Genomic DNA, 15,884 nt, shown 5'->3' on the forward strand with positions numbered 1-15,884 from the left:
CATGGTTGATCTCAGCATTGTCATGGCCCTGGTGGGTGTGCCGTTTAACTCGCTGATGTATTACGAGTGTATAATGAGGGTCAAGGCCTAGTGGAAGTCAAATCTTATGCCATCTTGGGCCGGGTCATTTCTAATCAGTTTTTGTCATATCCTCAATGTCATTCTTTTAAATGTTGTGCTCTGTCCCCTTCCCTTCTGTCTCACAACCTTGAGTCTGGCTTATCACTCAGTTCCCACAAACTAATCAATTACCTGACCTCTCTTTTTCTGTTTCTTGAATCTGTGCCCATTTTTCCACTCCCATCACTATTTAGATCTTTTTCATCTGAATTATGCTTACTGACTCTCCACCTGTCTCCCTGTATCCCCTCTCCTCCAGCTCTGCTGCTGCTGCTGCTAAGTCGGCTTCAGTCGTGTCCAACTCTTTGTGACCCCATAGACGTCAGTCCACCAGGCTCCCTTGTCCCTGGGATTCTCCAGGCAAGTACACTGGAGTGGGTTGCCATTGCCTTCTCCAGAGCATGAAAGTGAAAAGTGAAAGTGAAGTCGCTCAGTTGTGTCCGACTCTTTGTGACCCCATGGACTGCAGCCTACCAGGCTCCTCCATCCATGGGATTTTCCAGGCAAGAGTACTGGAGTGGGTTGCCATTGCCTTCTCCTCCACCTGTACCCCCAGTTAATTCTCTACTAATAACCAGCACAGTTTTTATTTTTTATTTTTAAATATTTATTTGGCTGTGCCAGGTCGTTGCTGCAGCATGTGGGATCTTTAGTTATAGCATGTGGGATCTAGTTCCCTGACCAGGGATCAAACCCCGGGCCCCTGCATTAGGAGCACCAAGTCTTAGCGACTGGACCACCAGAAAGTCCTACATAACCATTTTTAAAATATAACTAATTGAGTCACTCTGTTACAGAGGGAAAAGTCTCACCAAGTCTGAAGAGTATTACTATTAAATAAGGGGGAAAATATTAAGAACATTCAAATAAGTGATATTTATAAATGAATTCACTCTGAGGCCTTGGGCCAAATTCTACCCTAATTGCTTGTCTACAATTCTGCCTGAGGGGTAAACCACAGATTTTCATTCTTTGGTTTGCAAAATGTCAGTATCTCTGTTAAATAATTTGCATCTTGGCTGGACTCAAAGGTTTTCAATTTATTTCATATCTTTCTTCAACCTTTTACTCCCGCTAATTATCTCTTCTAAGAGAGGCACAGCAGGGAGTTTTAACTTTCCCTGTTATTCAAACATTAGACATATATTCTCCCCAAATTCCAAAAGAAGAGGAATTTATGAAAAAAATTATAGAATATTCACCTGAATAAACTGTACAACATTCAGGCTAAACCTCTCATTTTACAGGTGAGAAAGCTAAGGCTAGATTGATCAAGGAACTTTTAGGGAGTCACATAGAGAACAAAATGGAGTTTAGACCACTGAGATCTCTGACTCCCAGTCCCAGATTCCAGCTACAAGGGACAGGAGGAAGCTGAAGAGAGCACACAGGGGAAAATTCTGTACTTTCTTCCCCAGAACTGTTTCCATGATTAAAACCACCTAGCACTCTCTTGTTTTGCTGTTTCTTCAAGGATTCTGTATTAGAAAAGAGGAGTAGAAGAAGGAAGAAGAATGTTTGTATTAATTACTGCTGTATTTTATCATTAAAAAAAAATATTTATTTATTTGGCTGTGCCAGGTCTTAGCTGTGGCACGCAGTTTTAACTATGGCATGTGGGATCTAGTTCCCTGATCAGGGATTGAACCCTGGCCCCCAACATTGAGAGTGTGGAGCTTAACCAGTGGACCACCAGGAAAGTCCCATTTCTGCTGTATTTTAAATGAATATTTTATCACTGATGAGACATGGATTGTGCCTTGTTCTTAGCCATAGTCCCTCATAGCTGGCTGCAAGTCTGCTGACTTTCCTCCAAGAGGAATGGGCAGGCTGGGAGCTCCCTAGTCAGGGCAGATATCTTATCACCCTGCTAATATGCCCCAGGGAGTCCATTGCCCTCATCTCTCCTTCTCTAGGCATACCCAGGCTCACCCATTCTCCACCCCTTCCCACCATGTGCACATGCCTATCTACCATGTCTCTTGGGGCTGGCTGGGGGTGTCCTGGCTAGGGGTGTCCTCAAACTGCCTTCCAGTTCAGATTGAGCTCAGAGGCTCCCTTAATTGGGTGATCTATCAGGTTACTTATCCAAACCTTTGTTTTTTTTTACTTGGAAGATAGAGATTAAAATATCTACCACTTAGATGAACTATAAGATCTAGATAAGCAAAGAAATACCTAATCATATTACCAAGCATATTACATGTATTTGTAGGTGTTTAATTTTGCAAGCTTTTGGACTTGTTCCTTAATAGGGAACAGCTTCTGAGCTTCTCTCATGGCCCACGGGACCACCTCTTTCCCATTAAAGGGATGACCACGTATAGTCCTAAATCCTTGTTTGTTCATCATCTGTCATCACAGAGCTTGTGGGAAGAGGAGAGCATTTACATAAGACAGATTCAGCTGGTGAAACTGAGAAAAGGTATACTGAGCCCTGGCAGAGATAGGTCCTGGTAAACAGGGCAGCCCACCCCTCTCTCTTCCACACCACAGCTCATAGCCCTCAAAGTTCAGCATGGAGGGCGATCCTTCTGTTAGCTGCTCCTGCAATGCAGACAAAGGACCTTGAGTGCCATGTTGAGATATTTGAAACTTATTCTAAGGTTCCCAGCTGTCCCAGGCTTCTCTACCTTTCCTAGGGATTTGGTCTCTATAACCCAGGCCAACCAGGATGAAGCTGACCCAGAAAGAAAGAAAGAAAGAAAGAAAGTGAAGTCGCTCAGTTGTGTCTGACTCTTTCTGACCCCAATGGACTGTAACCTACCAGGCTCCTCCATCCATGGGATTTTCCAGGCAAGAATACTGGAGTGGGTTGCCATTTCCTTCATCCAGAGATCTTCCTGACCCAGGGATTGAACCTGGGTCTCCCACATTGTAGGCAGACGCTTTACTGTCTCAGCCACCGGGGAAGTCAACAGTTGACCCAGAGGCCATGGGAAAACAATCCCCTCATCTGGTAAAGCAGGTCAGTAATGGGACATGGTGGAAACTGCTGGCTGAGAGACTTTCATAATGATGCTCGAAAGTCAGCCTCTGTGCACCAGCGTAGAATTGAGTCTCAGAGACAGAGTTTTGGGTGAAGTAGAAAAGAATAGCTTTATTGGTTTGCCAGGCAAAAGGGACACAACTGACTGTTGCCCTGAAAAACTGTTGTCCTAACCTGGGAGGATTTGGCGGTTCTAGGGCGGTAGCTGATAAGGATCAAGGTGTGTGCAGGGCCAGCCCTCCTTTAATACAGGCTCAGGTGGTCTCTTGATGAGCTTCTCAAGGTTATCAAACTGTGACCTTCTCTTGAATGAAGAATGCTAATATCTTCCAACCTGACCAAATTTGACAGCATGTTAAAAAGCAGAGACATTACTTTGCCAACAAAGGTCTGTCTAGTCAAAGTTATGGTTTTTCCAGTAGTCATGTATGAATGTGAGAATTGGACTATAAAGAAAGCTGAGCACTCAAGAATTGATGCATTTGAACTGTGGTATTGGAGAAGACTCTTGAGAGTCCCTTGGACTGCAAGGAGATCCAACCAGTCCATCCTAAAGGAAATCAGTCCTGAAGGTTCGTTGGAAGGACTGATGTTGAAGCTGAAACTCCAATGCTTTGGCCACCTGATGCAGAGCTGACTCATTTGAAAAGACTGATGCTGGGAAAGATTGAAGGCGGGAGGAGAAGGGGACGACAGAGGACAAGATGGTTGGATGGCATCACCGACTCAATGGACATGAGTTTGAGTAAATTCCGGCAGTTAGTGATGGACAGGGAGGCCTGGTATGCTGCAGTCCATGGGGTTGTAAAGAGACACGACTGAGTGACTGAACTGAACTGAGCGTCTTTCATTTGTTGGGGATTTTAGTTCTGCAGAAGAGCTCAAAGATACTATTATAGGTATCTCTTGAAGTCAACCAAGACCCTGCCCCAAGGCTGCACTATTGTTTCTTGACTTGCCTTCCTCTTTTCTTATTAGCAACTGTTCAAATCTGCCGTTTGGAACTCAGGGAAGGTCATGGAGGCTGGAGTCTATTCCCTAGAAACAGGGGACACAGAAAGTCTTCTGAGCCCAGGAGCTCCAAAGGATTCTATTTAGTTTCAATAGCTTGCCTCAAAGTTTGGTCCTGGCCATGGTGTGAGCCATGCAAGTCCTCTGGGAGCAGCCATGGATGGCATGACTGTTGGAAGGACTGACTGTCTAGGACTTGGCTCTCCCCAACCACACCCCTGCCATATGTTGCCTTGGTGACAATATTGTACCACATTTTTAAATAAAATAGTGCATTTGAAAATATTATAAAAACCCTAAAGTGCTTTACAAATTATTATTACTTAAGTCAGATCTGTAGTCAGAACTCTGAGTGTGCAGCACTATTTAAACCCTAGAAAAACATCTGCTTGAATGAACCTACCTTCCTTACTAATTCAATAGATGTTTATTGAACCCACAGAGCTCTCAGGCAGTAGAGTACAATAGTAAACATGAACCCAAATGCCTTGCTTTTGGATCTTATAGTCTAGTGGAGAAGAAGGACAGTGCACTAGTAAATAAAACAGATAACAAAATTACAAAACTCAATAAATGGTCTCAAGGAAATAAGAGAGATGCTACAGTAGATCATTTTAAATTTAGATACAGTAGTCACAGGAAGCCTCTTAAGGAGATGAAATTGAAACTGAGATTTGAAGGATGAGTAGGAGCAGACTGTGGAGGATCAAAGTAAAGAACACTCCCAGCAGAAAGAATTTCAAGTGCAAGAGCCCTGGGTCAGAAACAAACTGGACAGCTCCCAGAATAGCCGGAAAGCCAATCTCCACACAGTGAGGCAAGGTGGGAGTGTAGGGAGGGAGTAGAGGATCAAGTCCCAGCTACAGTGAAGTCGCTCAGTTGTGTCCGACTCTTTGCAACCTCATGGACTGTAGCCTACCAGGATCCTTAGTCCATGGAATTTTCCAGGCGAGAATACTGGAATGGGTTGCCATAAGCCAAATCAGATAGATGTTTTAGGCCAAGTTAGGATTTTATTCCAAGAGTGGTAGGGAAAAGCTTTTAGAAAGTCAGTCACGTAATTCATGTTTTTATACAGATCACTCCTACTGCTTTGTGGAGAACATTCTGTAGATAAGCAAAAGTAAACTCAGAGAGACAAATTAATGGTAGTGGTCCAGGCAAAAGGTGAGGATTCACAGAGTGCAAGGGGAAAGGAGGGGGTGGAAAGAGGAGGATATAGAAATATATTGAGCACTTTAATTTAAGTATAACATCATAATTTAAAGATAGGTTTACTACCAGCACTTGCCAGTGTGGAAAGATGGAAAGAAAGGAATTAAAGATGACTTCCAGACAGGTAATTTGATTGATGATTTTTGCTTGAAATAGGGAGAGGAAGAGAGTTTGGGGAATAAAAGCAAGAGTTCTGCTTTGTACAGAGGAAGTTCGAAGGTAGCCAAGTAGGAACATACAATAGGTAGTTGGATGAAAAAGTTTGGGGCTAAATTGACATCCAGATAAGATGTCATTCCAGACAGAAATTTTGACTTATTCATTATTCAGAATTTACAATGCTATTCAGAGCCATGGGAAAAAATGAAGTTACTTGGAAAGTTATCGTAAATAGAGAAAAAGTCTGAGGACAAAACACTTAAAGGTGGATGATGATAAGGGACCAGTCCTGAATGACAAGAGAAAAAAAAAATCCAGAAAGATGGGAGGACAAAGAAAAGCAGAGGTGTTCTACAATCAAGAGAAGAAAGAGTTTCAGGGAGAAGTAGCAATCAAGTAATCAAAGTTTACTGAGAACTTGATTAGGATGGAGACTGAGAATTGACCCTTAGATTTTGCAACATGGAGGTTGTTGGTGAACTTGAGAAAAACTGATCCAGTGGAACAGGCAGGGGAATTTAGACCTCTGGAGACCTGGAGCTGCTCTGAGTAGCTTAGGGCATAATTGGAGGTAAGGAACCTCCTCTTTTAAGGAGTTTTATTATAAAGTGGAGCAGAGAAATGGGGTCACACTAGAAAGCTTCTAGGATGATCTTATAGCCTGGTTGTTTACAGAGTGGGAGGTAATTTCAGGTGCTAAGTCCTTGAGTTGGTGAAAGGAACAAGATTCATTGCAAAAGTAAAGAGAGCAGGAGGAAAGGCAAATAATATGGGTTCATGTGCAATTGATTAATAGACTGGTTAGTTGGAAAACTCATTCATTGAGCAAACAGTGGCTTCCTATGTGCCAGTTGCTATCCCAGGGGCAAGATACACAGCAGTGAATGAAACAGATAAGACAATGCTCATGTCCTCATGGAGTTTATACTCTATTGAGGGGAGCTGAACAATAAATATGTTAACAGATGAATTTATAATACATCAGATAGAAGATGACAAGCCCTATGGAGAACAATGAGCTAGGATAAGGGGGTTATGCAGAGCTGGAGAAAGGGACTGCCATTTTTAATAGGGTGATCAGAGGAGACCTTAATGATGACGGAACATTTGTGAGTGGACCTAAATGGAGCGAGGGAGGAAGGCATGTAGTTATCTTCAGGAAGAGGGTTCCAATCAGAGGGAACAAAATGTGCCAATTTCCTGAGGCAGGAGTATGCTTGGCACAGTCTGGGGCACAGCAGGGAGGCCAGTGTAGCTGAACAAAATGCTCAAAGTAAGGGAGCTTGCAGAAAACTAGGCAGAGAGGCAGTGGGCAGGCAGACAGCCCCGGATGGCCTGGAAGGTAGACCTGAGCTTTACTCTGAGTCAGATGGGAAGTCACTGGTGAGTTTTAAGCAGACAGGGGACATGATCTGACTTACATTTTTCAAAGATAACTTTGGCAGCTGTGGGGAATGGCCTCTGAGGCCAAGGATGGAAGTGTGGCCACCAGGTAGGCTATTGCAGTAATCCACGCTAGAGATGATATTGTTATCTGATTGTGCCTGTTTTCTTAGTGAAATCAGAGGTGAGATCTTCCTAGGAGAGTGAGGAGGCTATGATGGAGGTTTGAGGAAAGAAGAAAAGGTACGGTCATTGTGGGTGATGAACTGATTAAAGAACTGTGGTAGGGTTCCTCACCTCCAATTATGCCCTAAGCTACTCAGATCAGCTCCAGGTCTCCACAGGTCTAAATTCCCCAGCCTGTTCCACTGGATCAGCTTTTCTCAAAGTCACCAACAACCTCCATGTTGCAAAATCTGAGTCAGTTCTCGATCTTCATCCTAATCAACTTCTCAGTAAACACTGATTACTTGATTGCTACTTCTCCCTGAAACTCTTTCTTCTCTTGATTGTAGAACACCTTTGCTTTTCTTTGTCTTCCCATCTTTCTGGATTTTTTTTTTCTTGTCGTTCATGACTCGTTCCCAAATAGCTGGCAGTACATGCAGTTTGCTAAATGCTCACTCACCTCCACCCATTGGACTTCTCTGGCCATACATCATTCCTCCTTGTGTCCACTCTCTCTCCTTTCACCATATTTCTTTTCCTCTGACTTCATTTGGCCTCCAGTTGCCCTGGAGAACCTAGGTATTTATTAAGAACAAAAGGACAACCCATTGGCACATCCAGTTTCTTATATTGAAGCTTTTGGAAGGATTTGCGGAGGCCCTTGGGATGTTCAGTTCTCCTCAAGAGACTGTTATACATTCGACTGTCACTCCACCACCTCACCCTATAGCAGTCAGTGAGGGAGACCCAGAGACTTCCTGTGCTTTTCTTAAGACTTTCCTCTCCTACCTGTGATACAGACCTTGGCCCGATTTGAGGGAGACTTACAGGATTTCTCATGCTTTTAGTCAGGCCACCACACCCTGCCTCTGTGATACTGCTCACCTCACAACAGACTGTCTAAACAGGGCCACCCCAGCAACAAGCTCATGACTGGAGCGGATGACCCACTTTTCCTAAAATGACGAGTTGGCATTTATTTAATCTTGACCCATATCTCTCTCTAACTTGTTCACCATGAGAATTCCAAGACCCTGAGGTCTTCTTGAAGATAGCATATGTAAGGGCCAGGTGGAAAGGAAAGCTTACACCACTTCTGTCCACATCCCATTGGACAGGACATAGATCAATGGGTGCAGCTTATGTACAAAGGAGGCTGCGAACGTGTGACTGGAGAAGAGGAAAATGAAATGGCACCTGATGAACACAGACATTTGTCTCTGTGGTGACACAGAGATCAAGGGAGGGCTTCTCTGGTGGTTCAGTGGTAAAATCTGCCTGCTATGCAGGAAACAGGGGTTCGATCCCTGATCCAGGAAGATCCCACATGCCAGGAAGCAGGTAGGCTTGTTTACCACAGTTACTGAGCTGTGCTCTAGAGCCCAGGAGCCACAACTGCTGAGCTAATGTGCCGCCAACTGCTGAAGCCCGTGTGCCCTAGAGCTCACGCACTGCAGCTTGAGAGTAGCCTCGACTTGCGGCCTCTAGAGAAAAGCCCACACAGCAACAAAGATCCAGCACAGCCAAAAAATATAATAGAAATAAGTAAATATATATATATATATATATATTTTTTTTTTTTTTTAAAAGATCGAGGGGGAAAAAAATCTTCAAGGAGGAACTAATCAATATTGCCATTCTACAGAAAGGTCAGCTAAGATACAGACATAAAAGGTTTAAGTTTTCAGTTAGAAAGTCCCTGGTCATGTTATAAAGGGTGATTTTTGTGAAGTTATGGTGAAGTGAAATAATGGGAGGTGAAGAAATGGGTCAGAGAGTACAAACTATAGGAGAATCTAGTTCTATAAAATGGTAGAGTGAAGTAAGTTGAAAAAGGTGTCTAATTGTGAGAGAATTGATGTTTACAAGCTAAAGAACTAGTCGTGAGGGAGAAATCTGAGATAGAAAGGGGAATCGTTCATGGAGGAAATCCAGAAGGCAGGAAAGGATGAGACAGGAGTGCAGGTGAAATGATTAGTCTTCACAGGAGGAATGACGCGGCCGCTTCTAAGATATGTGGGAGGGTAGCAAGGTTAGGAGTTGAAGAAAAAGTCTGTAAGTGAGGAGCAGGAAGTTGAGGAAGTTCATGTCTAATAGTATTTATGTTTGCAAAGGCGTTATTATGAAGGATTGATGGGCTAGTTATGGGGCAAAGGGAGGGATTTAAGATAGCTGCCATGTGGAAGATGGGCTGAACATGGAGAGCAGTATAGTGTTTAGGGCTCAGTTGACGTTGAAGACCCCTTAGTGTAATGATACCAGTAGGCACCAATGTGAGATTTTCTCCACCAACACACAGCTCTCAAGGACAGAGGCAGATCTTTGAATTGATCTAGGATCAAAGAAGGAAGGGAATTTTGAGAGAGTAATAGTCTGAGTGGCAGTGAGGAGCTAGAGAAATATAGGCCCCTTCTTTTTACTTCATCTTCCTCCACCTAGTTTAGACCCTTTCATCCTGTTTGGATTACAGAAATACCTTCTGCTTGGTTTCCCTGATTTTAGTCTCTTTCTCATGTATCTATTGTACACATGACTACCAGCTTAATTAGTCTTGTAGAACAGCTTGGCCATGTTTCATTCTTATTCAAAAGCTTCAGTAGCTCCCTACCTTCCTGGAGAATTAAATCCATATTCCTTAGCTCACCCTCAAGGTTCCAGGCACAGAGGAGATTTCAACTAGTTTGTTTTTATGCATCTAGTTTTATACACAAAGGATTTAGTTTATACTGGATGAAACTCTATACTACTTCACTAAGTTTGAAGGACTTTCCCAAATGCAGTTTTGTTAACTATTGGGAAAGTTTCTCCCACCCCTTTCAGAATGTTCTTCAAGGTGACTTTCAAGGACTAACTCAAAGGCAGGTTCTCCCCTGTATCAAATGATATGTCTCTTCTCTGTCCTCTTTTTTGAAAAAAAAAATCATTTTAAGCTTTATATCTAAAGTCATGCACCCATTAAGCAAGGACCATGCCTAATTTATCATTGTACCCCAGCCCATTGTACCCCCAGCTCATAACACCTAGCTTAGTATCCTGCTTTTTGTTGGTATCCAAAGTCGGCTGACTAAAGGCACGCACGCATTCATGAGTACATGAGTGATGAGTCAATGGACATGAATTTGAGCAAACTCAAATTTAGGGAGATAGTGAAGGACAGGGAAGTCTGGCATGCTGCAGTCCATGGGCTCTCAAAGATTCAGACACGACTGAGCAACTGAACAAGAGCAACAACATTCTAGTAGGGTTAAGAACCGGAATCCTTCCTAGGGCATCTTCTCAAGTTCTAGGGTTGATATTATAATCGTTATTGTTAGTACTTAGCACTGTTCTAAGACAGTACTGTAAGCTAAGTACACAGCAGAAACCTAGTAAAATCTTGGCAAACACAATTGAGTTAGGTGGGTCCATACTCAGCATGTCACCTCGAAGTGCTCTGGAGAGTGAACAGGGCCTGCTGCTGCTGCTGCTAAGTCGCTTCAGTCGTGTCCGACTCTGTGCGACCCCAGAGACAGCAGCCCAACAGGCTCCTCTGTCCCTGGCATTCTCCAGGCAAGAACACTGGAGTGGATTGCCATTTCCTTCTCCAGAACAGGGCCTGGGAGACAGCAAATAGTTATTTATGTCTTGATTTGATTAACTTGATTAATGAATGCTCTTATAACTGGATAGCAACCCCCTTCACAGGCTCAGTTACTCTTTAAAGTCTTTGATTCATTGAATCCTACAATCATTGACTGATCCCTGTGTGATAATTTAACATTAGACACTGAAGGAAAAAAAAAAGTTATCCGTGAGAAAAGCAGACATCTCATATGTTAATAAAGTAACCTCTCCTTTTCCTCTTTTGTGGCCAGGCTGTGACAATATGCTAATGGGCATAAAGTCTCTGAAAATAGTGAAGAAGACGATGGACACAGATGGCTCTTGGATGAAAGATGCTGTCAGTGACTCTGCAAAGGTTTATGTCTTCATTGGGTCCAGAAACAACACTGTCTGGGAATTTGCCAATATACGGGCCTTCATGGAAGATAGCATCAAGCCAGCCCCCCGGAAGCTGATTCTAACACATTCCTGGCAGGGAACAGGCCAAGTGATCTACAAAGGTTTCCTGTTTTTTCATAGCCAAGGGACTCTCAATGAGATCATCAAATATAATCTGCAGAAGAGGATTGTAGAAGACCGGATGCTTCTCTTTGGAGGAGCAGGCAGAGCCCTGGCCTACCAGCACTCCCCTTCCACTTACATTGACCTGGCTGTGGATGAGCATGGGCTCTGGGCCATCCACTCAGGGCCAGGCATCCACGGCCATTTGGTTCTCACGAAAATTGAGCCTGACACATTGGGAGTAGAACACTCATGGGACACTCCATGCAGAAGCCAGGATGCTGAAGCCTCATTCCTCTTGTGTGGGGTCCTCTACGTGGTCTACAGTTCTGGAGGCCAGGGCGCACATCGCATCACCTGTGTCTATGATCCTCTTGGCACCATCATTGAAGAGAATCTGCCCAACTTGTTCTTTCCCAGGCGGCCGAGAAGTCACTCCATGATCCATTACAACCCCAGAGATAAGCAGCTCTATGCCTGGAATGATGGAAATCAGATCATTTACAAACTCCAGACCAAGAGAAAGCAGCCTCTCCAGTGATGCATTCCAGTGGGCCAGGGATGCTGCGCTCCAGGATCGGAGGCCAGGGCCCCTCTGCAATATAGTATTAATATATTAATAGCATCCCACTAATGGCACACAGGGAGATGAGGGGGGCTGCAAGTGGGGATGCACACACATCCTTTTCTAGATGGTACTGCCTTCAGTATCTTCTAAGAGCTTAGATGACAGTCTGTCATTCAGGAATTTTCAGGAATTTCCATTAACCATCCCAATGCCCTGGTGCTCAAGGCCTTCCACATCCTGATCCAAAAGAAAAAAAAAAAAGAAAGCAAAATATGCATAGAAACGAATGAAAATGAAAACAAAACAACACATCCTGATCCAGCTTACTTCCAACCTTTTCTTTTTAGTCAAGCATTTTAGCATGTACTTTAATAACTCTCCCCACCCTCACCTTCTCAGCCATTAGAAATGCAGGCCACGCCCTCATACTCCTGGCTTTTCTCCCCTCTGGCCTTTGCCCAAGCTCTTTCCTCTTTGACAGTTGCCTATTGATATTCTTCTATTATTCACTGCCCAACTAAAGTCCTCTTTTTTTGGATTAATTTTTATTGGCATATAGTTGCTTTCAATGTTGTGTTGGTTTCTACTGTACAGCAAAATGAATCAGCGCTGCATACACACATGTCTCCTCCCTCTTGGACTTCCTTCCCATTCAGGTCACCATAGTCATTAAGTAGAATTCCCTGTGCTATAGAGTACATTATCATTAGTTATCTATTCTATACATAGTATCAATAGTGTAAAGTAATATTTCCTATTGATGTTTAGTTTTGATTTCCCCTGGTACTGTCCCTACACCAAGGCGGTCGTAATAAGAAAGTGAACATATTACCATTTGAATACCACTTTCCAGTTATAAAGTGCCTGCACCTGTGTTAGAACTCATCTCACCCTTATGACATAGACGGAACAAGCCTTTATAGACCAATGGTTTCGGTGAGCCATTCCAAGTACCAAAACTACAAAAGGAAAGAGCTAGAAAATACCGCAAAGCCCATAATCTTGTCATTGTCCAAGGAAGCATCAAATATATGTTTGTTCACCCAACCTTTTCTAAGCAATTTGTTAATCGTTTCAGCCTAAAAATAATGGCCTGCCCCTTTACCTATTTCATGCCTGCACAAGACCTTCCTATAGGCCTTTGAATAGCCACTTCCTCCAGAAAACCAGCCTAAGGGTGAGGACCCCCCTGTAGACTCATCTTGCCTTACCTTCCCCTGCTGCTGCTTGCCTGAAACACAATAAAAGTGGCACTAAGCAAATAAACCTCATCAGGTTCTATTTGCCTACATGGCCTCAGCATAAACGTTTCAGGGAGTGCTGCCTGTGCCTGGATTTACTGTGAACAATCCCCAACCCACGGAGGCCTTCAGTAAGTATTCTGGAATCTGGATGAACGCCAGATAGCAAGGAAGGGACTCCCTGCCACAGCAGGTGGGCCGCGTGGCACAGGGGACAGAGACCACCTGGGCCTGTCTGGAGAGGCCTCTTCCAACTCTTTCCCACGCATTTGTTCACTGCAGGCTGGTTCGGGTCACGCGTGCAGGCTGTGGTGCCAGCCTGTGTCATGTGCTGGGGCCTCTGTCTTCCCAGGTTGGTCACATGAGAGGGTTTGCTCTGTGTGTTTGCAGCTGTTTTCCAACTCTGCCAAGCCCAGGCTGGGACCATGGGCAGTGGAGAGAGGGGTGGTGGTTTTTTTCTTTTTCTTTCCCATAACGTTTGAGTAGCTGTTTGGCAGAATGGAATTGCTAACCCCATGGACATAGCACAGTTACCCGCAGTTCTAACAGAGTGATACAGAGAGCTCAAATCCACTGTGGAATGAGGCAGGTATGAATAAATAAATGTGGTGATATTACCCATTCCATAGAGTGAGGGCCATTTGCTGCCCCATGGGTAAAATAACATTACCTATTTCACAGGGAAAAGGAATGTGCCTCACAGATGAGGGTAGCAGGGGAATTAATCAGAGTGGGATTACATATAAATCCTGCATACACGGTTCCTTTGGAGGCACAGAGAGGCTGCCTGTGATGTGCTATCTACCATTCATCCGTGATATGCTTTGCTTTGACAGTTATGCAGGGCACACCTGCCACTAACAACCCACTCTCATGCCTTAAATGTCTGCAGCTAGAATCACCTTTTTAGGTTAAGACATTTTCTCTCGGAAGCCCCCGTTAACGGGGCACTTTGTTTCCTGGGAGCCAGGGGTAAACATGTAGGTCTGTGAACACTTCTTGGGCTTCTTTCAGATGAACTTTTCAGTTCTGGTCTCTTGTTGGGTTTTACTGAGGATTGAAGCTCCTAAGATCTAGACCAGTGGTTCTTAAACTTTATTGTACCTAAGAATCGCCTGAGGAGCTTTTAAATATCCTGATGCCAAGCTATACCCCCAGACCATTCAATCACAGCCTCTGGAGGGGTGACCAGACAGTGCTGTAATTCTTAAGTCCCCTCCCCTAAAATGGTCCCAAAGTGTGAATAAGCTGGAAAGTCAGTGATTTACACCAGTTTTAAAAAATTGAAGTATAGTTGATATACAATGTTGTATTAGTTTCAGGTGTATAGCAAAGTGATGCAGTATATTCTTTTTCACATTCTTTTTATTATAGGTTATTACAAAATATTGAATATAGTCCCCTGTGCTATACAGTAAATCCTTATATATATACATATATATTAATGTGTATCTGCTAATCCCAAACTCCTAATTTATTCATCACCCCCCTTTCCCTTTCGGTAACCAGAATTTATTTTCAATGTCTGTGACTTACACCATTTTTAAAGATGATTTTTAAAAAGTAATTGTATAGTTCTAAAGAACAGACTAGCATTTTCTGAGGACTGTGCGTCCACTAGGGCAATAACATGTGGGATTTGGAAACACCCATGAACTCGTGTGAACCATGGCAGCCTCCTCTATAAAAGCCTCTGAGCTGCTATTTTAAGGAAGTGAAAGAGGACTGAAGAGTGTCCTGTTGTAACACAACTCTTGTGGGCCCCAGCCTTCCTCTGCTGACTTTTGCCCTTGGCCTGCCTCTGGCCAGGTTCCTGCAGTGACTAGAGTCTCATGTTTGCCAGGGTGGCTTAAGTTTTGTTCGCATGTACAAGTCTTCTGGGCACACTAGTAATTTCAGACCATCAGGATAATATAAAAAAAGATGTGTCCTGTGGAGTTGATCAACAATCCAGCCTGTAGAAATGTAGATAAAAACTGAGGTTAGGGAGGTAGTGACTCCTGCCAAAACTGGGGACTATGCCAGAGTCCTTGGTGTCTGATGCCATCTGAGGCCCACAGGAATTTTAATCCGCTGAACTGAGCAACCAAGTCTTGTGGGCCCAGACAGGACAACAATCCAGCAGTACCACCAAAGAGGACTCACGCCCTACACCGGGGGAAGGCCTTGAACTAGGTTCCCAAAGGTCCAGTCCTGCCCCGATCCTACAGTCCATTCCTATGCTCAGCAAAGCTTTTGTTGTGACTGTGGAACCCCCGCCTAAATGCTGGGCAGGACAGGACTGCTCGTCCGTCCCCAGCTGTTCACAAGAGCGGGTGCCGGCGCCTTTGATTGGCGCTGACCGCTAGAGGGACCTCCACTCCAAGTCTCGGGGTTCGAGAGCGGCCAGATCCTAGGGTGACTCAGTCTTCCGAACTGGGGGCGCTCAGAGACAAGAAGTTGCCTTCAGGCCAACCTCAATTTGAACTAGATCGCCTGGGCCCAGAAGTCCGCACACCCAACGGTCGCTGCGCTGGGACTGCCTCTAAAACATTCTTTCTATGACATCTCTTTTTGCAATTCTCGACACAAGTTCCCTTTCTGCTTTTCGCTTTTATTCCCTATGACCAAGGAACGGTGCTCAAGGGCCGGAGAAGCCCAGGGAACGGGGAGCCGAGGACCGCCAGGCGTCACCCGGGCCGGAAGGGTGCTGGAGAAGGAGGTGACAAGAGCAGGGGCGGGGCTCCGAGGGGCGTGGCCGCCAGAGGGAGGCGGGGCTTAGGGGGACGGTAAAGTCAGCTTAGGAGGCGGTGCCGGAGCTGGGGCTGGGCGGGGCTGGGGCTGGACCGGCCGGGGCTAAGCAGGTCCGAAGGGGCGGGGTTGACTAGTCAGGTCGCTAAGGGACTAAAACTCTTGGCGGTTGGGTCCCTGCGGGCTGCCACGGAGC

General features: G+C 44.6%; 1 protein-coding gene across 1 annotated transcript in view; it reads left to right on the forward strand.

The window, feature by feature from the left end:
- Positions 1–12,983, forward strand: part of OLFML1 (olfactomedin like 1) — a 30,282-nt gene extending 17,299 nt beyond the window's left edge. The window contains exon 3 of the mRNA XM_065944489.1: positions 10,900–12,983. Coding sequence (XP_065800561.1) covers positions 10,900–11,690 — 791 coding nt within the window. The 3' untranslated portion in view covers positions 11,691–12,983. The remainder of the gene's footprint in view (positions 1–10,899) is intronic.
- Positions 12,984–15,884: the final 2,901 nt, after the last annotated feature.

The sequence above is a fragment of the Muntiacus reevesi genome, chromosome 9 (genome assembly GCF_963930625.1).
Source record: "Muntiacus reevesi chromosome 9, mMunRee1.1, whole genome shotgun sequence".
NCBI lineage: Eukaryota > Metazoa > Chordata > Mammalia > Artiodactyla > Cervidae > Muntiacus > Muntiacus reevesi.